Here is a 26,720-nt window from a genome sequence, read left to right as displayed (position 1 = left end):
TATTTTGTGTCAACACTGTAAAGGGGTTGCTTCAATCTCGTTGCACAGGTACAGCACTTGTGTATAATGACAATAAAGGCATTCTATCCTATTCAATCAAGCAGAGCTTAAGAAGTAGCAACTGCAATTGTGCAATAGGTTCAGTCGTCACTGGACCAATGGAAATCCAGTGATGACTTGGGTGTTTGTTATTGTTTTATAAAAGGTATTTCTTCACATGTGACCACTTAGTTGTTAAATGATGTGGTTGCAGTGGTGAAATGTAACCAAGTCAACTAAATCTGAGGTACTTGTACTTTAGCATTTCCAATGAATGCTACTTTATAGTGTTACTCCACTACATCTCTGAGGGAAATATTATACTTTTTACTGCACTTCATTTGTCTGACAGCTTTAGTTGACTTTTAGGTTACAATTTGTCAAACCTTTCCTGCCTGGGGAAAACCATGCATCACCAAATTTGGTGTTTTGAGAAAATAATCCTACTTCTTAAGCTAATTAAACTTTTGAAACCTCTTAGGTCAGTTGGAAAATGCATCGTCACAAAGTGGAAAACATATGATCTTTTAGAATGTGATACATTGTTGTAAATTAAACTGCCCTTCAAAGGAGTTAGAATTAGCACAACCTTAAACATCTACAGCAGTAAATCCACCATAAACTGCACCATACTTTTCGTTTTCATTTTGCTGATACTACTTACATACTTTTACTTAAATGCAGAGTTTGAGTGCAGGACTTTTACTTGTGCTGGTGTGTTCGGAGTACTTCTTCCACCACTGATTGTATTCTATCTCTGAAGCTCTTACTGACCAACCAGTATCTAAAATTGATGTTACCTTTTTGTTTGGGAGGTCTTCATCCAGCTCTAACACCCCGTCCCCGTCCTCAAATGTTACTTTCCTCTTCGGCATGGTGCTACAGAAGGTAAGACAATGACTCTTTAATTCCTCACTATTAGTGAGTGGCTTTATAACACTTTTACTGAGTAGATTATTGTAACGTCGTGGATATGAGCGGTTACCACAGAGCTCATGTTAGCTTCGTTGCTACAAATGTTAGCCAACAACAGCGCATGCAAAACAAATAATGCAGTTAATACAGTCCAAACTCTAGTTAGAGGTAAGGTTGCATGTAGTTAACTGATACAGTGCGACCTGTATATTACCTTGGTGTGAAATTATACAAACAAGGCGAAAAAAGCTGAAATTTAGCTGAGAAATGTTTCAAAACTTGACTAAAATCATTCAAACGACGTTCGTTTTCGTTTCTTCTTCGCTGGTTTTCTTCGCCTTTCTTTAACTGGCTGGCAAACAATAATACGACGCATTACCGCCGCCACCTGGTGAGGAGTGTAGAGGATTTTACAGACGATATGTTGGAATCACATTGAACCGCAGTGTTCTCCACACCACTTGATTCAGACTGTGTGGAGACATGCTGCGCAGTATAAAAAGGCCCTGTAAATCTCTTCACCTTGGACTCTTTTAGATTATGAATTCCTTGAGGATAAAAAGGATGAGTGTGTATCAAAAATAGATTTGAGAACAAGCAAAGAAATGTAGCAGCAAGTCATGTCATTATTTTTGAAATACTGTACACACAAAACTTTTTTTTTTTTGATTTAGAGAATAATAATAAGAGACAGATTTTGCCATAAATGTCATACAGAAGGTATATCTGAAAAGAAGCTGTAGTCTACATCCCCCTGAAGAATCAACCACCTAAAGGACATGTGCTCTACACACCACCAGAGATTAAAGTAAAAGTCATCTGAAGAAGAAAAAAAAAAAAGTAACACAAATGCAGAAGTGAGAGAGCCGATGCAAATACATCAGCCATCGAACTCCTCTTAAGCATCATGTGTCTCACTTCCAGGTAGCAGTTCTCCTCAGTGACAACTTGGTCCAGCTGATCCGCCAGCTCAGGGCAGACGCAAGCAGAGAGGAGAGAGAATATAATATGTCTGGATTGTGTTACCAGGAAGTGGGTCGAGTTATTTATATTTCAACACTCGTCCTCTTGTACCCGAGGGAGAACCAGTGGTAGTAACCTGAAACAATATATTCAAACATTGTCTGGTTCTGGATGCATCAAACAATTGGCTTCATGTTTGGGAACTCCAAGAACCAAGGAGAAGAGCTCTGTTTATGTAAATAATGTGGAGACCGTGTGGAAGGGTAAAGTAACCCTGTGAGGGACTCAACATTGGCAGAGGTAAGTCTGAGTCACAGTTTTCTATTCTGTCACTGCTGTCTGAGTCACTGTGCAAGTAAATTACATGGAAGACGGACAAGACATGTTTCATTGATATTACCTTGACTTGTATTACTGTTATTGTCATTATAACTAATAAATACGTATTATTTAACTGTATCTATTAATTCAGTACATGCAGAGTAACAGTATGGTCCTGGTTTTTAGTTCACTGGAAAACACTGACAGCTGCTTTTAAACCTCAAGTGCATCCTCCTAATATTAATAATAATAAAGATCTACTAAATTGAACTTAACAGGAAAATAAACATTTGTGATTCCAATCAATGTTTTGCTGAAAAAAAAGCCTGGATTAATTTTTGGAACATGTTCCAGTCTACATTTCATACAGGTTGCAGTATAAATACCCCATGGTGAATAAAGTATACATATGTTTTACTCAAGTATGTTTTAATGACAACATATTCCATCATGAGTATACCAAAAGTGCAGAAGTAATACAAGCATTATAAATGTACTTCAAGGATCAAAATCAATTGTACTGCTAAAAAGTGGCCCCTGTCTGATGCAGAATATACATAAGAAATACTCCTGTTGTTGTAGCCAGTCAATATGGGGCTAGTTTTTCTTCTTCATATACTCTTTCCAGCAGTTCTATACCTAGGGGTTTGGCTCCTTTATCGCAAAATAAATCTGAAGGGACAAATCTCTTTCGTTTCGGTTTGTTTATTTCACATGTCATAATTGTATCTTCAAACACAATTTCAGGAGGATCATATGCAGGCCGCATGAAATGGGGAACCCCAAATACTAAAAGCTTTTCGGAGGGGGCCCGATCACTTTGGTGGAACTCAAAACAAATCATACACATCTGAAACATGACAAGGGGCCTTAAATAAAAAGTGTGAGGACAATTGGAGGATATTAAAGATCTACTGAATTGAGCTTAATAGAAACATGATCATGGTTTGTAGTTACAGTAAAATTGTGTCTATTTCTGGAATATGTTCTACATCTACCTTTCAGGCAGTTTCTAGTATTTCACATTCTCAATGTAAATACCCTTCTTCAGGTTTTGGGATGAAGCTCCATGAGAAGATTTTGACCCATTACCTTTCATGCACCTCTCCTGTAGATAAAGAAGGATATCTCTACAAAAAGGTTTGGATAAACATTAAACACACACAACATGTAATAACTGAATCTTAAGTACTCATTTTCATATGTCAGCAAATGTAATAATTTTGCTTTTGACATTTTTATTTATAGAAAGAGAGAAATGCCACCTACCAGCGGCGGTGGTTTGTCCTGAAGGCAAACCTGCTTTTCTACCAGGATCGTCCAGCTGACCGACACCTGCTGGGAGTCATTGTGCTGGAAGGGTGTGCGGTCCGGCGCTCGGAGCCTGACGGACAGTTTGCCTTTTCCCTGGTGTTTGAAGGGCCGGGACTCAAAACCTACAGATTTGCAGCAAGGGATGGTCAGACTCAAGAGAGCTGGGTTAAAGCTTTGCTCTCAGCCAGCCACTGTTACCTCTCCCTGCTGGTGAGAGACTTGGGGAGGCAGTATGAAGGTGTGTTATGTGGTGTGGCCCTGTTCTTAGGTAGCCTATAAACGGAAGTTCATGGGTTTTTTGTAAAAGATTTCTGGTCTTTTCTATATAACCCCGTGTAAAACACAAATTGTTTTTAAAACCATTTTTTGGTATAAACAAGAGAGTGGTATCAATCTTCTAATTCTGCCAGAAAATAAGCGTATTTTCCCAAAATGCCAAACTATTCCTCAGCAAAAGGTGCTATATACATAATGTTTCTATAATTCAATATTATTTATAACCTATGTTTTCAAAATTTTCTGTTTTCCATCTGCAGAAGCTAAACAGCAACAAGGCTCTGGTGAATCCCGTTCGAACTCCTCTGTCAGTGCTCTCAAGCAGTCCACCCCCAACTTCCTCTCTCCCGTGCAGGGGCCAACAGCAGTGGTCCGGGTGGGGAGAAGCTTCAGTGCTGGGACTGTTTTACAGGCACCATCAATACCCACTAAAGTGGTGGCGAAAAAGTCCCCGAAACTGTGGCCCAGGAGAAATGCTCACGTCACACCACTTAATGGACCGGGACCTTTGTATGGGGAATGGCCTTTAGTGGATTTTGATCCACTTGAGGACTTTAGCAAACTTCATGATTATTATGGCCAGGAAGTGAAGAAAGTCAGAGAGGACTGGCTGAGGAGTCGACGAGCAGAAGAGGAACACAGTGATGGAGATCTTATCGACCTGGGGTGAAGGAAAACCTGAGAGTTAGAGACCATTTAAGAGGAAGTGAGATGGAGTGTTTCATGTTAAAAAGGAACTGAACCTAAAGTGGCTAACTATATTTAAGAACAAAGAGCTTGAGGCCCAGACACCTGTACATGTGCTAAATGTTCCTCCATTTCATATGAGTTTAAATCCTTTGTTAGATCTGTTTTAAAGAAAGCTATAATTTTCCAAAGCCAAACATCCTTAAAGTGTCCATGGGATGCAACAAAGAACAAACATTGTCTGCACATCTGCACCTTTTAGACACAAAGGCGTAAGTCAATAGGTCTGTTTCACAGCATTTTGACTAACATTAGTGATATTTATGTCCACGTTTTATTTAAGTGTCTAAGTAAGCCATGACAGTGTGACAGTGAGCCAGCATGCACAATAACAGGACCCTGAAAATAAAGCAGCTGAATTAAATTCAGCTTTCATTGTTCTAGTTACAGTTACACATGAAAAAAAGCTCATTCATTGTTTGTTTGCTCCCTTCTAATCGCAGCCTACCCAGTGGCCACTAAGCAGTTAAGTGGTGCAATTATTAAGTTCATCCATGGCATAAAAAATGCTTCAGGAAACAGTATTACGCAAAGATTATGTATTGTTCTAATTGCATGAAAAAAAAAATTGATCTGTAGCCCCATGATATAAACTCAAACACAACTTTCACATACTAGTTCAGATCATAAAGGTTTAAAAAAAATGTTTTTTTTACTGGAAGAATCACAAGGCCACTTTAAAATGTCCTCCATGAAAAGGCAGCTCTCTCCTTGTTTGTTCTGCTAACCTGCTGCTAGTTGCATTGAATATATTCCAATACAGTCCCCTGAGCAGTTTGGTATTCAGATGGCAGAGAAAAGGTGTTTGATACAGTATTAAGCAAAGAGTATTATATTTTTTTCAATGCATGAAAAATAAAATTGGTCTGTTGACTTCTGTTTAATAATCAATTAGTTTGTCTACTCAGCCATGCAGATGATATAAAATAAGATGCTGCTGATACAAAAAAATGCAAAGAAACATTTAAAATGTAAGTCCATAATGTGAAATTTGATCAAACATAGAAACTTATTGATAGAAATATGGAAATAAGCACAAGAAATCATGTGGGTGAGTGCGCGGCAACAAGGATAGGAAACAGAAGACATTTCAGGCTAACAGCAATAGCTCAGGGGTTTATTGAAAATGTGAAAATACATAAGCCTACTGGCATGTCCAAACAGAAGTTGTATTAAGTCTACAGGGTAGCTGACAGGGCAGGTACAGGTAACACAGCAACAGTTGCAGGTCTAAGAAAACAGAGCCTCAAAAGCAAAAGCAAAAAAAAAAAAAAAAAAAAAGGAAAAGGGGCTGGTATATGTACTGCAGAGCTAATGAGGAAAAGTGGGAGCAGGTGAGCAGGTGGGCAGGAAAGGTCAGGTGATGGGAATGGCTGAAAGCTGAGTGGCTGAGATGGAACGTGAGGCAGAATGTGACACGAGAAGTTTCCATTTCATATGACAGGCTTTTTTCCCTGCAGATATTTTAACATGTCAAAGTAGGAGAAAGCACAGATGTTACCAATGACACTGACAATGGAAGTGTCCCAGTAAGCCATGGCTGTGTGACATTATGACAGCATGCACAATGTGTTACAAATGATTATTTTATCTAACCATAAAGCTACTTTAAGAAGACATTTGTGAAAAACACAGAGAACACTGAACCTTATGAAGTTAATTTGCACTCCCTTTTTCTGGCAAACAAATCACTAAGCCAATGAAGCATCAGACACTATGTGACAGTCAGTGGACGATGGTAAACAGCAGAGGGGGCTGCAGGCTCGATGTGCTGCAGTGAAACACCTGATTTAGAGACTGTAAGCCATTTGTCTATGGAATTATGGAAGTATGCAAGGGACAAAAATGATGCAGCTGGTGTTAAAACTGACAAGTTAATTTTTTTTGGGGGGGAATTAGGTGCTTTACATGAGTCATCCACTCATTTACTTGGATCATTACAACATGTCTGTCTGTAATTCCCATTGAATCCACTGGGCTGATGAGACAAGGCAACATAAACAGAGAATCAACAACCAAGCAGAATGTAATGCCGCGTAAAACAAAAGTATCATAAAAAAGCATAATTTGGGATATTGATAGAGGAGATTAAGTGCATGTTCAAGAAAGTGCCAAAGTTTAAAAAGCTTTTATGTTCAAATTGTTCATTCAGCCTCCTCTAAGTTCCATACAATTAGACTGAAAAAGCAAACGTTAACATTTGACCTGCCCTAAACGTATAATTTACTGTATGGTTATTCATGAAGCACAATCATATGGCGTCAAATAACAAAACAGGGCAACCTGAGGCTGGTAGGTACTTACACACACCAGAGTATAACATACAACCCTGACGTTTGACATGTCACGGACGTTCCATGAGGCCTCCATACGACAAGCTGGGAGCTTCTCCACATTCCTGCTTCTACAGACAGACATACCAATCACCTAAAAAGTGATGTACGGCTTCAGAGGAGTGTGGCGACATGTGTCACGTTACAGCATCGTCCCCCTGAAATGTCCTTATTATTGTGTGTAAACACTTCCTCTCAATGGCAGCGTGTAAACACATTGTGAACACATTTTATTTTACAACTGACACGTCTGTGAAAAGTTTAAGATGACAAAGCTTATTCGCAATGATAACTGACTCATAAAAATGAGTGGGCCAAATGTTATTGCAATAAAAAAGATATTTAGGAGTTTTGAAAGAGAGCTTATATTTTTCTCTATTTTTTAAGCTTATTTATTTCTAAATGCAGGACAGAGCTAAACAGATGAGGACAGTTTAATCTACCAGTTAGCTCCGCTGGTAGCTTAGCGTATGGGGCTCTGGATACGTCACCCTATGTGTTTTTGTGATTGGTCAAAGTGTTATCCAATTGCGTTTAATGAGATTTTCAAATGCACGCTTGGTGCCGCCCCTCAAGATGGCAGACCCTTAATCTTTCGGCTAGGATTAGGGTACACTCGTACACCTTAAATTACATTTCAGGCTTGAACATGATCTTTCAAAGGTCACGTTCTGTTGTTTCACCCTTCAAAATGACTGCTTCCAAAGACATTCCACCATCAGTATAATATATTTAATTTAAGGGACATTTTAAAGTTTAAATGTGAGGAATGTGGTTTCATTTTGAATGTAATGCCAAAGTACAAAAAACATTTCATGGAGTCTATCAGTCTAAACCTAGTCTTGTTTAAAAGTAGACATCACAGTCAAAACATGTGCTGTGTGACATATTTCATTCTTATGACAAGGTGGTGATAATCAAGTGAACCTGCGGTCAAAGATCAACAGAAACACAAGGGAAGGTCTGGGGCTCTGGATGTCCTGAACACCCAAGATAAACAACCGTGTGTCTAATCCAAATTACTGCGGGAGTGAAAAGAACAAGGACATGACACATGATTGAGAGATCAGTGGAAACACAAACAATCCCGACCAGAGAGCTGAGCGAAGCTGCAAAAATAAAGTCCTCCAATAGAAAAGATTAACATAGTTAGTAATGAAATGAATACAGATAATCTCTGAGGTAAATTTGGATATAACACCTGAAAAAAACTAATGAAGAAAAGCATTTTGTTCTCAGGGCCCGGCACATTGGCAGACTGTCAAGTTTATTTAGCTATTTTGGTCGCCCTCAGCTGCCCCTTTCTGCACTTATGGGAATGTCGGCTGCCATCCCCCTGCCAAGTAATCCTCGTATATATTTTAGGGGGAGGAATGGTGGGTATAGACAGCGCAAGGGGGCGGGGGGCGAGGGGGCAATGGGGCAAACAGGTGGGGACGTGTTCATGACTACAGCCAATCACCAAACACACACCTTTGTGCCGAAGAGAAAGCAGGACTGCAGCCAGGGGTTAATGGGGCCTTCACTTGGTTGGCATTTAACGCTGACGGCAAAACTCATCCTGTCCTCAAGAAATTAACTCAGAACCCCTGGGCGAAACTGCCAAACTGTAAATACCAGTCACATTTTTTTTGCAGAACAAGCACTGTTACTTTTAATGCTTTAAGTGCATTTTGCTGATCATCCTGTACTTTTGCCTGAATAGGAGGTTAAACAGTACCTTTGCTTGTATTGTAATATTTTTATTTATTTATTGTTGTTGCCTATTGTTACGTTTACTTAAAACCGTGCTTCCTCCACCTTTGCTTCTGTGTCCTATTGCACACAAGTTATTTTTATTTTACATTTTCTAAATTAGGGATTTAACCCTGATGATGGTTATGAGTAGTAGTTGATTAACATAAAGTTATTCTTATTCATTGCAGTTCCTGACAACTTTAAATAGTATAATATTATAATAATATCGCATTGAACGGTGAGATTGTGGGATTATAAAATGTGTTGATTTTTACACCCTTTTAAAGCAGTCGCACCTGAAATTATTATTGATTAAATTAATTGATTATGTCCCCTAATACCCCTAATTCATTGTGATAGAGTAGAACAAAAAGGTTGTTAAAAAAGGAAGGAAAAATGAATATAGATATTTCCTTCAAAAAGTGCAGTATTGCAGTAAGACATACTTATACATACATACAGTTCATTGTTATAATTATTTTTTATAATAATAACAATTATTATTATTATCATAAATTATTATTATTATTATTATTACAGTTATTTAACATATTGCCTATTTTTAAAGACAATCTAAAAATATTTGTTCTTCCATATTGTTTGTTGTGTGAAGAGATATTTTAATGAAATGCTATTTTGGAATGAGCTTAATGCAATAATACACACTTGGTATTAATGAAGAGCCCCTGCCATCATAACCTCTATGGGAAAATCCTAAATTTAACATTAACATCATGTTGACTTTAAATAAGCGAGTGGAGCTGTGCACATACAGGGTAACAGCTTCATCCGTTGCTGATCTTATAGAATGCCTGCATCTCAGGCCGTGATATAGCAATGGACATCACAAACCAAAAATAAAGTCAGCGAGTAGCTGCTGTGCCTCTCTGCAGGCAGACGGAGGTGGACAGTAGGACGGTGGACAGACAGTGTCCAGTGGTCCAACAAGCATCTATGTCCCGAATGTCCTTATTAGTCCACGTGAGACTGCAAACCTGCAGCATGGTCCCCCAGCTATCAGGTTTACTTAATTCCAAGACTCCTGGGTCTATTTCTAAACTGCTGTAAAGTGATACGCTACCCCACCATTCTGTCTCCTTCACTTTTGCCATCAGTTTATCCTTGATCATCCTCTCTCTCTCCTCTCCCTCTCTCTATCTTTCCCTCTGACCCTCTCTCACTTTTTTTATCCCCATCCAAACTTAAGGCTGTGGCTAAAGTTAGATTGGCCTGCAGAGGGGTATATAAGCCCCCGGGGATGTTGCTATATTGCGGCTTCACACTATCTTCTCCTTCTTGATCAGCCAAACCTCCACTCATACCGTCTCAAGATGGTGAGTACTTCACACATCTCTGTCTCTCTTCTGGTGGAAATATCTACAGGGGAATCAACCTTATGGATTACCTCAGCTTTTTGATTCATTTAAAAAAAAAAAAATCTAAGTTTGAAATACTATCAACAAAAAAGATCGGAACATTTGGCATCACTTTTAGTAGATGAAATGATTTTGGACATTTTTCTTGTGGATTTTTTTGGGATAATTGCAGTTCTTGGTAATGTAGTTTCAAGGATGCTTGGGTATTAATGTGTTGTTAAATTTTGTTTTGCATAATGCACTTCCGATTGCATGCCAAACTCAAACATCTAGAGGGTCAGATTAAAGAAAATGATTTTCTTTTGAAAATACGTTTTCCTGCTAACAAACAAAATGCGTGTTGGTAGTCAGATCAAAAACGTCTGAACAAACATGACCATTGCACCTGAACATGTAGAATCCGCTAAAGCAGTAAACAATGTGAATGAAAGAAGTTCATAAAGAGAAATCCCTCTTTGTGGTAAGTATATATCACTTAATCTTAAGGGGTCATAAACTACAAAGGTTGGGAACATTTGCCCACTCAGTAGCATCATCAGGGGTTTTTTGCCTAAATCTGACTGACTTACCTAAATATTTCACTCTTGTGTTTGTCCTCCAGGCACCAAAGAAGGCAAAGAGGAGGGCAGGAGGAGGAGATAGCGGCTCCTCCAATGTGTTCTCCATGTTTGAGCAGAGCCAGATTCAGGAGTACAAAGAGGTGAGGTTTGTCCATGCAGCCACACAGTAATACTCCCTCTTTTATTCTACTGTATGAGCATCATCCATGGCAGCGTCAGGAAGCATTTAACAACTTCTGGTCAATAATCAATAGTTAGACCTAAGGAGCCTCAGATTCCAAATTGAAGCTGGTGTAATTTGAGTTAAATTTCTTGGAGCCGGTAACCAAAATTAGACTTTGGTTAGAAGTTCCCGGATCCATTTTCATAGCTGTTGCTATTTCGCTTGCACCCCCTCTACTCCCCTGACAATTTAATCATCATGAGAATGTCATTTGGAGGGGCTCTGAAATTTCTGTCACCATCTGAAGCTTTCCACATTTTGTTCACCTTTGACCTCCCCGACCAGCTGTCACTCAGACCTCTGCTTAATGCAGGACCTCGATAGCCGTATTTCATCGCAGAATCTCTAAATTAGTTTAACGGTGATTTGATGAGCAGAGCAATAAGTAAGTAAGGCATGAAGGGCGTGTGTTGGAGTTCAGTAAGGTCAGGGAGATTTTACAAGGATGTGCTGCCAAGAGATTGGATACTGATGCTGTCAGGGTTTTCAATGGGTTGTCAAGGGATATGTGCTGCGAATAGGAAACATGCCTCGTGTGATAAGTGATACGGATGTCTTGAGTGCAACTTTCGGAACGTATGGCACGATGATTATGGTGATCTTAGCACATTGCATTAATAGAAAGATAGCAGCGGGTGTGTGTGTGTGTGTGGGGGGGGGGGGGGGGGGGGGGGGTGAGGGGAAACGGAGAGTAGGAAGCAGGGATGTGGCATGAGATGAAGTTCAAGTCCAAGAGGTTATCTTAAGTTTCATAGACGTAAGTCTCCAAGCATGGTGAACTGATCACACAGCTGTTCCCTAATGATACTTTCCTATTTAACATGAAAGAAAAGACTTGGGCTTACACAACCCCACCAGCCACTACACCCCCCCCCCCCCCCCACAACACACACACACACACACACACACACACCAATGCAACTACAATTAACAGGTGCAGCCTCTTTCTTGCACAATATCCTCTACCAACATTTGTAAAGCCCTGTGTCAGAGATACTAGCCAGCTGCCATTTTAATGAACAAAGTGATGACAGTGGACTCCCTAAAAGTATAAAGAGGTCTCACCCTGTCCATCCACACGGCCCATCTTAGCGTATCGCCTAAGAGCTTTCTTCAAGTAATAAACACAGTCTGCTTCTCTTCTTTGTAGGCTTTCACAATCATTGACCAGAACAGAGATGGTATCATCAGCAAAGATGACCTGAGGGACGTGCTGGCTTCAATGGGTGAGTGGTGGTGGGATGAATCTACAGTAGAAATGCATGGGTTTCACGGTGTCTCGTACTAATCTGATGGTTTTTTTTGGGGTGGTTCAGGCCAGCTGAACGTGAAGAATGAGGAGCTGGAGGCCATGATCAAGGAGGCGAGCGGCCCCATCAACTTCACTGTCTTCCTCACCATGTTCGGAGAGAAGCTGAAGGGTGGGCATCTAATTTACATCAACTGTTGCTCCCAAATTGTTGTTTTTACATTATTTACATTACACTGAGATTAACTGAAGTATGTCACCAGTCACCTTAGTGTAGCTAGGCAGGTACTGTACTTCAGTACACTTTGGTGGTACTCATGTTTGAGTATTTCAATTTCATGCTAGTTTATACCTCAACTACATTTCAGAGGGGAAACTTCTACTTTTTACTCCATTGCATTCACAGTAATAGTTACTTTTAAGATTTTACATATAAAGCACATGGTCAGTATATAAAATATTATGCATTGTTATAGATTAAAGTAGCCAACAGTGTAAGAAGTAGTTTAGAATGACCAACTACAACATTAAATATCAAACATCAATGATATTGATCACATAATATAGTACCATAACAGCGATTTAGTCTGTTCTGTGCAAAGAGTACTTTTATTTTTGCTTTGATGAACACATTGTTGCTTATACTTTTACTTGACATGTTGAATGCTTTTCCCACCACTGTCAGTCAGTGTAAAGGTAAACCAGCCTGTCCTGTTCATGTCCTCCCCAGGTGCTGACCCCGAGGACGTTATTCTTGCCGCCTTCAAAGTCCTGGACCCAGAGGCTACTGGAAGCATCAAGAAGGAATTGTGAGCTTTTAAAAATATATATATTTTAACATTCAACATGCTTGTTCAAATAGGATCAATTCAGATTTTGACTCCCAAAATGTGCCTGTTTGCTTATTCCAGCCTTCAGGAGCTCCTGACCACTCAGTGCGACAGGTTCTCAGCGGAGGAGGTAAAATCACCCACCTGTTAGAGGAATACTTCCTGTTTTTGACAGACTGGCCTCGTTGTTCTAATATTTACCATATCCTGAAGTGCTGTTGGTCAGCCAATTATCCACCTGCAACACATAGATTTGATTTTGTGACTTTATTTAACAGTCATAGAAATATAGAATTAATTAAATACAATTTACAAAAGAAAGGGAAAACAACAAAGCCTGGGATTCATGTGGGATATACATTTCATAGTATAGTTGTAGTTGTCAAAACCTTAAAGGTTAACCTGGGATAAAATCTAAACAATTTTTTTAACCCTCATAGTGTCCTCTGGTCAAATTGACCCATTTTCCTATATCAATGTTCTTTTAATTACCAAAAATATCATGATTGATTCCACACAACGCTCTTTGGCAAGTACAGATCTCTACTTTCACTAATTTTGGGGTGTCTTATTCAATTTTATAGCATTTGGAGAAAAACGTTTTGAAATAACTGTGGTTTTGAAATAACATTGAGTAAAAGTTCACATATACCAGTCTGTGAGTATCCATCAACACACAGTACATTCCTTTAATTTTTGTCTAAATAATTTCTGCTTTTTTAACTTCTAACATTAAGTATATTTTTCCTATAAATGTGGTTTATTGACCATAAATTCCAAAAATTACTGTAAAACTAAGTTAATAAGTTAGTGTTACGTAGTGTTAAATTTCAAAAAAAGTGACAAACATTGAAAAAAGTGTTAACGTAGGAAAAAGTTAAAAACCTTGATTGAAAAGAGTCAACTAAAGTGTTGATTTTCAATTTTGTCTCGACTTATAACAGTTGTTTTTAAGAGAGAGGAGACAACTTGACCAATGGACCAATATCTCAAAAACATGGTGGTCAGTAAGACAGTACCGGTCCTGACATGCTGAATTTCAAATGCTCCTTTTCCCCCCCCTCAGATTAAGAACATGTGGGCCGCCTTCCCCCCAGATGTTGCTGGCAACGTAGACTACAAGAACATCTGCTATGTCATCACACACGGAGAGGAGAAGGAGGAGTAAAGACAAAGCTAGAAGACAAGAAAGACAGCAATCCCTTTCCTATCATGCCTTCCCTGCGCTTTTCTTTCCTCCTCTTCCCTCTTCGCTTACCTCTTGTGTAAACCTATGTGCCCAGCCGTTCATATTCAAACCAAAGACTTGTCACACTGACACGAGGGGGCTGATGCACATGGGGTGTCTATGTTTGCTTATGGTGAATAAGGGTGATTTTTTAATAAAATGATCCTGTAACATTATTTCATTATCAACAAACCTTTCTCAAAAACCTTCTTTCCTCCAACCATCTTCTGTCTTCTCACCTCAATATTTCTGTCAGCTCTGTCACTTCCACCTTCGAGGTGTTTGTGTAGATGAAATGTGTCCCTCTGCTTCCCTCAGTATCTGAGCAAAAGACAGGTTTTCTTTTGGAAAGGGGGGGGGGGGGGGGGGGGGGGGGGGGGGCCACAGGAATATATGAGGACCTCATTCCAAATTTTGAAGATGTCCTCTTGAAAAAAAGGTGAGAGGAGGGAGAGCATTTGAAGGTTAGAAAGAAAGAAGTTATCTCCTTAAAGTGGCGACAACTTTTTCCTTGAAAAGTGAAAAAGAGAAAGACTGAAGGAGTTGAGAGAAAGGGTCGAAAGAAAACATTCGTCTTCGATTTCTTTCCCTTCACTCCTTCCTGCAACCATTAAATCATCTTTTTTTCCATAAGCTGAACTCTTCCTAGCCTTTCCTCTGTAATGAATAAAAGGGACAAACTGTGAATAAAACCGCTTTCCTTTTGTAAAATAATGTCTCTGTTCAGTGGCTCTGTGGGAAGAAACAAGTCTGACAAAACAAATATCCAAATCCCTCATGTAGTGACATCTAGTGGGACGTCTTTACATCAGCATGTACAAATTGGAGCCTGAAAGTTAAATCTAATCCACATAAATTAGCACCTAATATATATTTCTGCACTAAATAAAGGACCAAACCATGTACCTTGTAGCAGTGACAGCTGGCTTCCCCATGTAAAAAATACATTCTGGTTATTTTTTTCTAAGGACATGATCAGCAGCTTCACAAGCAAACACGCAACATGATCTTCAGGTTGAATTCCTCATCACTACTAAGATGAATCCCGATGGACAACAGAACATTTTCCACATTTCAATAGGACAAACCCCAAGAAAGACAAAAAACACACGATGATGTAATATATTATGGTTTATTACTCATCACAAATGTCATTATCATCAATTAAATACATCAGTTGTAGATCTGTCGGAATGAATTCAATTAGCTATGATTTTATTTCACTTTCGCCAGAGAGAGTGACAATGTAAACTTAAAAACACAAAAGACTTAACGGCATAGGGAGAAAAAACAGCTGAAACACTTCTTTAAGTATTTGCATTAGTGGGTATTCATTCCGAATCAACTGAATTAAAGAACGACAGTTTCAGGATCAATGCAGAAATGCACAAAGGACCTAGTTAGAAATGGATTTCTTGATTTGTCCTCAATATTGTGCCGACTCCACAAGTTAGAGAGATTATTAATTTGATCACGGCATCTCGAGCCCTCTCAAATTCAAGAAATAAGAGCTGCGAGGACATATTGCTCATAAAATGTTGTGCCCCACAGGCATGAAAGTGTGCTCAGAAAAAGACCAACTGAAGCACAAAATTCTTATTTCCCATGGCCCCAATCTAAACATCACAACAAGAGGTGAAATCAGTGCTTCTGTCACCACATGCCATCAACCGCCATGATGGAGGATGGTTTGCATAGATGTGTTCAGGTTCTCCTCACTAACACTACACTAATCTGTGCCTATGGATGCACTGGCGTCAAAATAGAGGAAGGGAGTGAGTGTGGAATTTATATATTTAAATGACAGCCATGTGAAGACCTGAAATAAGTGAAAAACAACAAATATGCAGGACACGTTGGCTACAATTACACGAAAGTCCCTCCAATCCTTAACTACAAAAACAGTACAGTTAGAGAGCAATGTTTCTTGCCATCAAATGGTTTTATACTAACTACCTGGCACTATTCCTCGTATACTTATGGGGTTCAGTGCAGTTTAATGTATGCATAAATATGTTACAGTACAGACACTGAGTGTAAATAGGTTAGGGAGTTAGTCCATAAGTCATCATGAATCTTACAACACAATTTGGTGAGACAGACATACTCATACTTAAATTAAAGAACTATTCAAAGCTCCTAAATCACCTCTTAGTATATATATTACAGTACGATTATGACCTAAAACTCCCAGAAATTCTGTCTGAATCACTCATCTTACTGTTTATTCTGTTGGAGGCCCATTTTTCAAAGTATATTTAATACTGCACTTTAGTAAACTGGAGACCCATGAACCTATAGTTGACCATAACAACAGTGCCAGAAAACTTAAATAATAGCAAAGACATGCATCGAGTTTGTTGTGAAAATCAGGACTTAGCGTGCACAGAAAAAATCAAATTAAAATAAACACAAATGATCCCCCCCCCCCCACTACACTGTGTAGTCAGCCATCATTCCAGTCAACCAGGTGTCTCCTACTCACATAGAAAAATAGTCAGATCCAAAATAATAATAATTCATAATATACTATATTTGATTAAATTAACCACTTTGTACATAAATACATCAGAGCCCGAACGTCAAAGATCAGAGGTTAATGCTACATTGGCACACCTGGCACCTCCAGTCAAGTGGCTTCCTATAGGTCCTCGAAGCAGATTTCAAAGTATGAAAGCGGCCTGTTGAGACTCCCGTTTTCTACATCACTAAACTAACGGAGTGGTTGACTTCAGTGGTATTTTCTGACAAAAATCACAAGTGCAAAAATCATCCTTCATTCTCTTAGGATAGTTCAAATCACATTCTAATGGGTTAATGAACTTAAGTTCTTACCCATGCTGAAATTTGGCGAAATAAAATACATGCGTAGGATTTTGTCCGTTTCAAAATAATACTAATTTGACATATGGACATTTGGTCTGCAGGACCTGTGCACGGGCACCACAGAGCATTGCATGTTTTTATGAAACCAGTTTATCGATAATGTTGTGCCTGCTTTTTGCAAAAAACACATAAATGAATCACTAAAAAACAGCCACAACTTTCTGGTGTCTGGTTATATTGTTAATTTTTCTCCCTCTTTTTTCTGTGTACATCCCTCCATATTTATTCCAATGACAGAAGAATTTGGGGAGAAACACTTTGGACTTAATGGTTTGCAGCCCGAGGGAGACTGAAAACAGGGAGGCCACATACAGAACAGTGACACATTTCACTACACTACTAAGGCACACACTCACTCACAACATTAAACATGACAATAAATACATCCTCAACAATATTTCTAGCATTTTTGTCTTCAGTGCCTGTGTTTGAGACAACTTTGAAGTTTTCTTTTTTTGTCACAGGCATCCAGATGACCTGTCCACAAATGAGAAATGATGGGGCATGTTGAGCAGAACAGGGTTCTATGTACTGTAGGTTGACTTTATTTACATCCTCTATGGCACCATAACTATTTCTGCAAACCTTCAGTTCAACAATCCTTTCAATGTCAATATTTCTCTAACCACTGCCATCCATCTGTTAAAAAAAAATAACAAGAAAAGAAAAAATAACTAAAAAAGAGATAATGACTGTAATTTGTAATTCACAGTCTTTTATCCAGTTGAAAAAGGATTTTCTCCCATTTTACTAAAACTGAAAATGAAAGCATTGACTCGCCACTGACTTTGCTCATAACCGCCCCCCCCCCCCCGGCCCAAGGTGCTGTTAAAACCATGATCCAGTTTTCTCCACCATAGTCCTGGGACTACATTAAGTCTTTGAAATGATGCGTTTATTGGAAGCTATCCCATTTTTTTTGTTATTAATCACTCTGATTCTGGGGGTCTTTTGTTAGCCCTGACCTCTTTTTTGTTTAGCGTCCCTTTTCATTATCCGGGAATGACAGGATGAAAAACTAGGCCGAATCTCTTGCTGCTGCAGCTCCATTTTTGTCTTCAGCTTCTCCTCCTCTGTCTTTTTTCTTCCCCCCTTTCTTCTTCTCCTTTTCTAGCCTCTCCTTCTCCTTTCTGAGCCTCTCTTTTTCAGCCTTGTCCTTTTCTTTCTTTTCCTTCATTTTTTTCTTCTCCTCTTCCTTTTCCTTCTTCTTGCCTTCTTTGTTCTTCTTCTTCTTCTTTACATCTTCCTCACCAGTTGTGGCATCAGCAGCTTCTTTTTTTGAATCTGGAATTAGCAGTAGAGGGGAGTTGTTTGCAGTGGGAGAGGGGATAGTAGACGTAATTTGCTCAGAGACAATCTTAGGGGAGGGGGATAGAGCGCTAGGCGGTGGTGCTGTGCTTTGTGTTGGGGCCACAGCAGTACGCTGGCCCTGTGCTGAGTTGGCTTCTGAGGCCTGAGCAGGCCCACGTGACGAGCCAGCTGCACCCCCAATTAAGATGCTCGGAATGTGGGGTGCCGGTTCCCTCTGACCTGCCCCCGGAGGAATAGGTGGTTTATGGCTGATGCCTTGTTCTGGGGTTGATGTTACTGCAGGTCGGGACTGATGCATCAGGCCCTCCATTCCTGATGGCCCTGAGAAGGAGCCCTTCTTGGTTTGGGAATGGAAAGGAGCCTTTGACCTGCGGAAGCCAGGGAGTGAGAGGAGACTGGAAGAGGCCCTGAGAGGTCCTGGTGGAGGGATCTGACTTCCCAGGAAAGAGAAGCTGCCGCCGGAGCTAATGGCGGCTGCTCGGCGTTTGTACTCGAAGATGGCCCTTGTACCGTGGAGGCGCCGGCCTGGCTGGTGTGTCAGCTCCCCTCTGGACTCCTTCCACTTCCTCACCTGAATACGGCACTCCCTCTCTATGAGCCCTTCCGTCACTGGGAGAATGATAATCTGGACGACACATCAGACAAGGACGAGACAGACAGAGGAAGTGATGATTACTAAGCACTACAAGACAAAGTGACTCATAACTTGTGTCGCCGAGTAAAAACAGAAGCAGAATTTGTTTAAGTACTGGGTCTTTAAAGCAAAGAGAGAAAGACCCACCTCCTGTACCAATATGTCCTCTCTGATAGTGTCAGGTGAGATGTTCCTTAAACGCTCCATGGTTTCATACATGCCCTGCAGTTCCCGAAGTTTATCCACAGAGCCAAGCATCTGTTTCAGTAGCACCAGGCCCACACGAAACACTATCTTCACCCCTACAACCAGAGACTTAAGTCAGGTTTCTGTCAAACTATGGACCAAAAATATAACTGAACTTGACAACTCCTTACACTGCAAAAAACTTGTCTACCCATGCAAGCATAAAATGTATCCAGTTTCTTATTAGATCATTAGAATTCTTCACCATCTAGAGGTAAATGTAAGAAAACAGTTACGAACAGACAAGTGAGCTGGCCGAACTGTGTGGACATAAAATGGTACCTTCACAGAAGAACATGTCCCATACACGCAGTACACTGGCCCATGGTAAGGTGCGTGAGAAGATGCACATAAACCACTCAGTCATATAGAGAATCGGGTCAATCTTGAACTTCTTAAGGTGACGGTACGCCATTGGGCACGTACGCTGTAACAGGGAGAAGAATATCTCGCCATCGAGCTGGATCGCTTCCTAAAAGACAAAGATTATATGTAAATTTAAAGTTAGAGGATTGATACAAAGGTCTGACAAAGAGTTAGTTCATTTACTCACCAGGCCAGCACTGTAGTAGCCGGGAAGGTACTTCTCGCAAATCTGGACGAGGCACCAAAAAGCTTGCTGTGAACAGAACCAAATTATTATTATTATTATTATTAAACAGTTAAGGCTGGCAATCAACAGCAAATGAGGTTTAAATGTTAAGCTGTGAGATGAAACATAATTGCATCCATTCCTACTTTTGTTTCTCCCTTCTTTTTGGCGCTCCTTTAAAAATGTCAACAATGCGCACATTATAAATTGACTAAATCTTCCCAGTAAATGTAAATGATGGCAAAGCTTTGAGGTGATGAAGAGATAGTGATGTATGAAAATAATTAACACAACCTTCCTGTACTTTTGTTAAACAGAAAATGGTCCGCAATTTAAACCGTGACAACCCTTTCAGTAGATAAAGATACACCGTTTGTACAATTCATCAACTACAGCAAATGAAAAACCCTTACACACCTATCGGCATATGTCCATTTATATATGGGACTCAATTAACTCAGGTGTCAAACTGTCAAAATATTCATCGGGTAGGTCTATGTGGTCACCTTGCTGTAAAAAGATTGGACCGGACAGAGCAACTGTAACTTGAGTCCTGTCTGTATCACACATGCTTGATATTTGCAGGACACCTTGTCGATTGCTTCAGTCTGGTCTGTGAAGTTTCAGCAGTGTCACCAGTCTGCTGCTATTTTTAATGCAGCACTTTGTTTCGCTGTTTCCCACGCCAACCCACTTTTCTCATGAGCAGTAAAAAGAGATAAACATAAACCATGATTAAACTAAAACATACCACTTCTGATAAAGCATAACCACTCAAGAAACTGCATCTTGTAGTGTGCTACATAGGAACGTTAACTCACTGTCCTACGTTCCCAATGATGACATCTTGCTTTGGATCAAGATCAACATCATCTTAATACAACTCAATATCATCTTACATATTTCAGAACTAACAAGGATGAACCACTTTCCTTTCCCACCTAGTGAGAACCTGTACCCCACTGACTCAGCCCCTCACCTCAGCAGGCATATGCATGAGCAGCACTGCTGCCACTGGAGCCTGGGCCTGGCAGTAGCCCTCGTCAGGCCGGTAGATAGTGTAAGCCTTCAGGATTCGGTACAGATCCTGTTGCCTGTAGAAGAAATTAAAAAATTATCTAGTGGCCAAATCCACCAAAACACTTGACCAGTTCATGCACCTCCCTTTGACCTGTGAAGGGAAGAATGCAAAATAAAACTAATAGGAATTCAGGAATAAAATAATCTTGACACTACATTTCAATCACTTGTCTTCTAAAATAAAATGTATTATTATATTCTTACATGTACTGTGACTTTATAGTCTTTTTGTCCATTTTTAATATCCTCTTTTGATGTCATTTTCTTTATGACATTGACAGTTTTTGTATTTTATTGGTCTACCATTTTTAACAAATTTACTCTATTTACTCTAATTAACACAATTTTCTTGGTTGTATCCTGTAAACAGTTACTCCAGGGTCAAACATTTGTAACATGCTAATGGTTACATAAAATGTGTGCATTGGAGTCAGAATGCAGGTTTTTCTTGTCAATCGTGTGTTGTGTACTCTGATGTAAAACTTGTTGAGGTTTGTTTATTTACCCGTGGCCACCACGAGCAGCAAACATCTCATGGAAGGGGAACTGTCTGTGGAGATCCTTCTCTATAATGTCCAGCCATTTAGCTTCTCCCTGCTCTCTCTCCAGCTCCTGCAGTAAAAACAATGATGAATGAATGTTAATGAAACCACGTTTGAGAGTCTTCCACAGACAACACAAAGAATATCAAGCAGACTGCTAGGACCCAGAGCCAGCCGAGGCCAGACCTCCCTACAGCGTGGACAGAGGCAGGGCAGGCAGGATTACTGGTCCTGATAAGAGGCTTACGGAATGCTAGGTCTGCGCCTGCGCCCCTTTCACACCCTTCTAGATAAATGGCCCTTTTCAGCCACAACTTCCCATTACAATGATCCTCACTTTGAGTAAGTCAGTGAATAAAAAAACTGTAGCTTCACCAACTTTCTACAAAGAGAGAAAGACATTCAGCACAGATTTGAAGAATAAAATATCAAACTACATTTTCATATTTATTTGATTTCTGGAACCTAAAAAAAAGATACATTTTGGGGACATCCATGTTGTTTACAATAAAATAAGAGTGAAAGAGACTGAATGAAACAGGATCGGTACTGTTTCATGCTTTTTTTTCTTTTCATCTTTTTTTTTTTTTAATTTTAAATACTAGGGGGCCTGAATCCATGTAAAATGAACTGTACCTAGGGCTGGGCCATATGGAGAAGATCAGATCTCTCGATATTCCAACCAAATACCTTGATTTATTACAACGATATTAAAGGCTTGACAATAGTGCTTTGATAAAATATCTTCACAATGACATTTCAGATAAATATTCGTTAGTACTGCGGTTATACATAGTTAAAGGCAAATAATAAAACACCAAGAACAGTCTGGTAAGTTCAGAACATAAGCCATTTTATGATATCCAAAATCTAAGATTATATATTGTCTCCTATCACGATAATGATATAATATCGATATATTGCCCTGCCCTAACTATACCTACATATTTGTTGATAACAGCATCTTAGAACTCATGTATTTTGTCATACCCCTCACCCTGTGTGTTACATTTTAAAATGTTATTAAAAAAGAAGTTAAAAAGACAACATGGTCACATTCATACCTCAAATTTTCCAGGGTTGGCATCTAGGAGCTCTTGGCTGTTAGACAGTAGCTGCCAGGCTTTGGCTCTGAGAGAAGATGGAATCCCCTTCCTGCAGCGCAACTTCACCTTTAATGCACAAAAAGACACACATAATGCTTATTGCATTATGTAGAGTAAAACTAATCCAAATAATTCTAAAACACATCCAAATACAGTCTAAAAAGCTGATATGTATACCTTCTGGAAGCGATGTTTGATCCACTTGTCCCAGTTGTAGAACATATCAAGCCATTTTACCTCCCTCTGTCGGGCAACATCAACTCGAACATCCTTTTCACTGTAATATAGAGTAATACATGATGCCATTTTTGACTTTGAACTGGGAAGTATTCTTTTTACACTCCTAAATGTTGCACTCTGATACGTTGTAATTTGTAACTCTATGGCATAAATTAATTACCTCACTTTCTTTCTTACGATAATTTGCACACATTATGCTGAATGGCTCAGATACAAAACCTCTTTAATATTGACCAGAATGCACTGCCATTACTAATGGTTACTAAATCAATACATTTTTAATTATTCAACAGTGGAAGAGCAATTAGCTTGTCAGAAAAGTAGAAGCAAATCTGACAGAATAGAGAGGAAGAGAGCAGATAGGCGTAAGAGGTGATACCAAACAAACACAGTCAGTACATATTGAGTCACAAAAACGCCCTCAGCATTATCTGAGTCAGACCAAGGGGAGATAAAGAATGGGCAGATATGTTTAGAGCAGCAGACAAGGAGAGAAAGACAGAAAATGGAGGGTGAGACAAAGAAGAGGGGAAGATCTCTTTTGGGCATATGGATGAGAGAGTGACTAACATGTTCAGGGAAGGAAAAGAGACAGATTAAAAGGAAGACAGGATTTACATTTATCTGTGTAAACCAATTGTGTGGCCATTATTTAATTAATCGTTTTGCAAATAGAGAGCTGTCTTTATGGAACCTTAAAAAAAAAAAAGAGAGAAGTGCCTGCTATACTGAACATGCTACTTTACTTTTAGAATATCTCAGACCTATCTGTTAGATATAATAAAAACACAGTGATCAATATTTTGCGTAGTGGACGGGAGTGTGAGTAATTAGTTTATGTCTTAGTTTAATACTTACGCGCTTTCACTGTACTGACTCCCACCTAGGAAGCCATATTTATCAGTGCGTCTGACAGCCATGCCATTGATCTCAGAGTCTGAGCCCACAGAGCTGCCATCCTCTCCCAGCCCAGATAGAGACTCCAATGTCCCCGACATTAGGCTGGCTGACTCTAGGTAGCTGAGGGTGTCAGGGGCTGGTCGGGGCTTGGGCAGCGGAAAGTCTGGCTCGTGGATCAGTGGGACAGTATGGCTGGGGTGTTCGGTGCCGGGTAGTTCTGCTTTCCTTGCTTCACTTGGAGTGGCAGGCTTTGGGGAGAGAGGAGGAGCCTGTCTTTGAGGGGGTTGTGCTTGATGCAGGGGCTGAGGTTTCTCCTCTTCAGCTGTTGCTGATGCTGCCGTATCGGTGAAGGCTGGAGAAGCAGGCACAGGGTCTGAAGCTGTAGTAATTTGGGGTTGGCCCACTGTAAATTGACCTTCATCCATGACAGGATTTAGATTGTGGGTGACATGCACATTGGGGTAAAGATTAGGACCAGGATTGAGATCAGGAGAGGGGGGTGCCTGTTGCACTTCACTCTGAGCCATTGGCTCACTTGACAGTTGTGGGGTCTCTGTTTTAGTAGTTAAGAGCTCTGCAGCTGGTGGGTCACTGGTCATTTCCTGCTTAATAACATGAGCTCCAGTCTCTGCATCTTTCTGTCCTGATTCCTCTCTCTGTGGAGCATCCTCGTGTACCAACAATGTGAAGGGGGTCTCAGCAGTGAGTTTGGGAGGACTTAAGGGTGGGTGGGGAGTTAAGGGTGACTGTGCGGCAGGAGTGTTTTCAGTCAAAGCTTTGTCATTGTAGAGGTAAGACTTAGGTGTGGGCATCTCCCTGGCAGACTCTGGAGCAGGGCTGTTGGTAGCAGTGTGCACAGATGAGGATGGAGGGATGGATGGAGCTGCATGATGCTCACCCAGTGCAGGGGGTGATGGGGATAGGGTGGAGATTTCAGCCATGGTTCCACTTTGATCTCTCCTTTACAAAAAGAGTTAACATGATGGAGGTGAGTTTTCCATTGCCAAATAGCAGCTATCAGTTCAGTCTAAACTATTGTAATAAATTACACCTGCAGCTTGGATCAAAAAAATTTGTTATAGTGGAGATGAAAATCTTCTCAGCAACAAGTCAGGAGCCTATCAACTTAAAAGGCAAATGCTTGATGCAAAAAATGACTAAAGTGTCTATAACAAATCAGACTTCTAGCCAGTTTCTCAATTCCTCTTCTTAAAACAGAAAACAACAGGATTGGAGAAGCAGCTAAAGAAGTGAACTATATTTTGAAATCATGGATATTCTTGGGAGACAGTGTGCAAACATACACAATTATTATATACATTAATTAACTGCAACTTTAAATGTGATATTTTGGTATATCATTCCTGCGAATAATGTCACAGCAATCAATGTCTAAAGCTACATTTCCTCTTTTGCTAGCTACATCTACGCCCACATTATACAGTAAAATTAGTTACATTTATGTTAAAGAACTGATATAATTATAATGATATCAGCAACTTTATTTTAAAAAAGAACATGAAACATCACACCAAAAATATCAAAAATCGTACAACTATAATATACCGCTTTGACACAATTTTACTTTATCAGTGGGCGAGCTGGGATGACAGAAAAAAACTGTTGATAGAGCTGCATTAACCTGGCATTTGGTTATCAACAAAGCGCCCACGACAACCTGAGTGATCCAGTAATTTGCTTATGAAGCAGATACGGTCTGTAGTTGTTCAAGACAGCTATCTGTTTATCCTAGCAGCTAATAACACCAGCCACTTTGTTGTCATATCCTCTCTTGAGGCCTCTCTTGAAGCGACTCAACTTCCCGATTCCGCAGACAGGAGCAATGGTTTACTAATAGCCAATAGTCATCACGCTCCCTCCCTACCAGGCCCTGGCAGAACAGCGTCCACGGCCTTGTCCACCCGCTGCCTGGTCAATACAACTTCAGCTCGGCTGCTCAACTCACCCACGACCGGCGTGTCACTGTGATCCGTCCGCCTGGATAGCCAGGGGGTTCCTATCCGTACGCACCCCCCGCCACAGCTCCGGTTCCACAGCCTCCTTCGTAAATACGAAAAAAGCGATAACGGGATAGGAACCGCTATATGGGGCGATAACCTGAAAGAGCAAACTGCAATTGGCAAGCTAGCTGGCTAAGTTAGCAGCTAAGTTAGCTTATTTTAGCCTATATAACTATTAGCATTAGCGCCGATAGTGTTCTGTTTCTGTAGCTTAGCTTTTAGCTGAAGGTTTCGGTTACCTCGGTTAGACATTCGGACTTGCAGCGAAATTCTCGCCAAATTCAAGCAACCTTCTAAGTAACACTTCAGAGTTAAAAATGTCTTTCTTTGTTTAATTTATCCAAGCACAGCAACCACAGCGACAGGGTTAACGTTACATCCAACGCCAGCAGGCTGCATTTCCTACTGACAGCTACGTGCGTGTTCTCGTCAATGTCGTCGGTTACATGCACGCACCCGCACAGGAGCCTCCCTTCCACACATTAACCGTCAATGCTTCCACAGCAGAAACGTGCTAGTGTAAACAATGCATTATACACAGTAGTGTAATGCACTAAGTACATTCACTCAATTATTTTTCTTAAGTACACTTTTAAGGTACATGCACGTTATTTGAATACGGGCATTTCTATTTTAATGCTATTTTATACTTCTACTACATTTCAGAGGAAATATTGTACCTTTTACTCCATTACATGTAGGACTATCTGATACATTTAGTAAGGCACACTATTTACTTTACTAAATTAGATTATTACTAGAAAAAAGAATTAACAAGTAAATTATGGTAAAAGTCATGCATTTAAAATTGTACTTGAGCTAAAGTACAAAACTATAAAAGTGTTCGTAAAGTACCAAATGAGTAATACATTTATGTGTACATCACTTAAATGTTGTAGTTGGTGAAGGTGGATCTTATCTTTACAAAAGTATATAGGCATACTGCCAAGTTGTGTAATCTAGACTACAACAATACACCTAACAGTATTTCTACAGTAATAATGCTACTTTTACTTAAGTAAAATATTTGAGTACTTTTTCCACCACTGGT

General features: G+C 39.9%; 4 protein-coding genes across 6 annotated transcripts in view; 2 read left to right on the top strand and 2 right to left on the bottom strand.

Moving 5' to 3' along the window:
- Positions 1 to 1,340, bottom strand: part of cd2bp2 (CD2 (cytoplasmic tail) binding protein 2) — a 4,778-nt gene extending 3,438 nt beyond the window's left edge. The window contains exons 1-2 of the mRNA XM_032537866.1: positions 1,169 to 1,340; positions 840 to 918 (exon numbers count right to left, since the gene is read on the bottom strand). Of these exons, the coding sequence (XP_032393757.1) occupies positions 840 to 914 (75 nt within the window). The 5' untranslated portion in view covers positions 915 to 918; positions 1,169 to 1,340. The remainder of the gene's footprint in view (positions 1 to 839; positions 919 to 1,168) is intronic.
- Positions 1,341 to 1,655: 315 nt separating this feature from the next.
- On the top strand, positions 1,656 to 4,935 carry pheta2 (PH domain containing endocytic trafficking adaptor 2). 2 transcript variants are annotated; one of them, XR_004335374.1, is made up of 5 exons: positions 1,656 to 2,217; positions 3,290 to 3,378; positions 3,487 to 3,790; positions 4,089 to 4,791; positions 4,831 to 4,935. XR_004335374.1 is itself a non-coding variant. In XM_032537860.1 (4 exons), the coding sequence occupies exons 2-4, from the start codon at positions 3,298 to 3,300 to the stop codon at positions 4,496 to 4,498; spliced, it is 795 nt and encodes a 264-aa protein (XP_032393751.1). In that variant the 5' UTR covers positions 1,656 to 2,217; positions 3,290 to 3,297; the 3' UTR covers positions 4,499 to 4,935. The 2 variants fall into 2 exon arrangements, 1 of the variants encoding a protein (XP_032393751.1); XM_032537860.1 differs by having other exon boundaries at positions 4,089 to 4,935.
- A 4,841-nt stretch (positions 4,936 to 9,776) lies between these two features.
- Positions 9,777 to 14,805, top strand: mylpfa (myosin light chain, phosphorylatable, fast skeletal muscle a; the record flags this gene model as incomplete). The annotated part of the gene is given in 7 exon segments (XM_032537861.1): positions 9,777 to 9,979; positions 10,623 to 10,721; positions 11,955 to 12,030; positions 12,121 to 12,225; positions 12,784 to 12,862; positions 12,965 to 13,013; positions 13,950 to 14,805. Coding segments are annotated over 7 exon segments (513 nt in total). The 3' UTR covers positions 14,052 to 14,805.
- Positions 14,806 to 15,227: 422 nt separating this feature from the next.
- On the bottom strand, positions 15,228 to 26,098 carry tbc1d10b (TBC1 domain family, member 10b). Of its 2 annotated transcripts, none has more exons than XM_032537856.1 (10): positions 25,615 to 26,098; positions 23,607 to 24,608; positions 22,686 to 22,785; positions 22,467 to 22,574; positions 21,366 to 21,472; positions 20,760 to 20,874; positions 19,742 to 19,807; positions 19,471 to 19,660; positions 19,090 to 19,244; positions 15,228 to 18,933 (listed from the first exon to the last, which is right to left on the bottom strand). In XM_032537856.1, the coding sequence occupies exons 2-10, from the start codon at positions 24,587 to 24,589 to the stop codon at positions 18,016 to 18,018; spliced, it is 2,742 nt and encodes a 913-aa protein (XP_032393747.1). In that variant the 5' UTR covers positions 24,590 to 24,608; positions 25,615 to 26,098; the 3' UTR covers positions 15,228 to 18,015. The 2 variants fall into 2 exon arrangements, with proteins under 2 accessions (XP_032393747.1, XP_032393748.1); XM_032537857.1 differs by having other exon boundaries at positions 25,909 to 26,098.
- Between the last annotated feature and the right edge of the window lie 622 nt (positions 26,099 to 26,720).

This window comes from Etheostoma spectabile, chromosome 15 (assembly GCF_008692095.1).
Source record: "Etheostoma spectabile isolate EspeVRDwgs_2016 chromosome 15, UIUC_Espe_1.0, whole genome shotgun sequence".
NCBI classification, from domain to species: Eukaryota; Metazoa; Chordata; class Actinopteri; order Perciformes; family Percidae; genus Etheostoma; species Etheostoma spectabile.
The sequence above is the reverse complement of the archived record's forward strand: the minus strand, read 5'-3'. Positions and strand labels throughout refer to the sequence as shown.

Bases quoted from the DNA above. Each gene is read 5' to 3' on its own strand.
- tbc1d10b (XM_032537856.1), bottom strand. From the start codon at position 24,589: ATGGCTGAAATCTCCACCCTATCCCCATCACCCCCTGCACTGGGTGAG. The intron at 22,575-22,685 runs GTATACATATCA...TGTGCATTAAAG, and splicing joins TCAAACATCGCTTCCAGAAG to GTGAAGTTGCGCTGCAGGAA. The intron at 19,661-19,741 runs GTGAGTAAATGA...TTTGTCTTTTAG, and splicing joins GCTACTACAGTGCTGGCCTG to GAAGCGATCCAGCTCGATGG.
- pheta2 (XM_032537860.1), top strand. From the start codon at position 3,298: ATGAAGCTCCATGAGAAGATTTTGACCCATTACCTTTCATGCACCTCT. The intron at 3,379-3,486 runs GTTTGGATAAAC...TTTTATTTATAG, and splicing joins AAGGATATCTCTACAAAAAG to AAAGAGAGAAATGCCACCTA. The intron at 3,791-4,088 runs GTGTGTTATGTG...TTCCATCTGCAG, and splicing joins CTTGGGGAGGCAGTATGAAG to AAGCTAAACAGCAACAAGGC.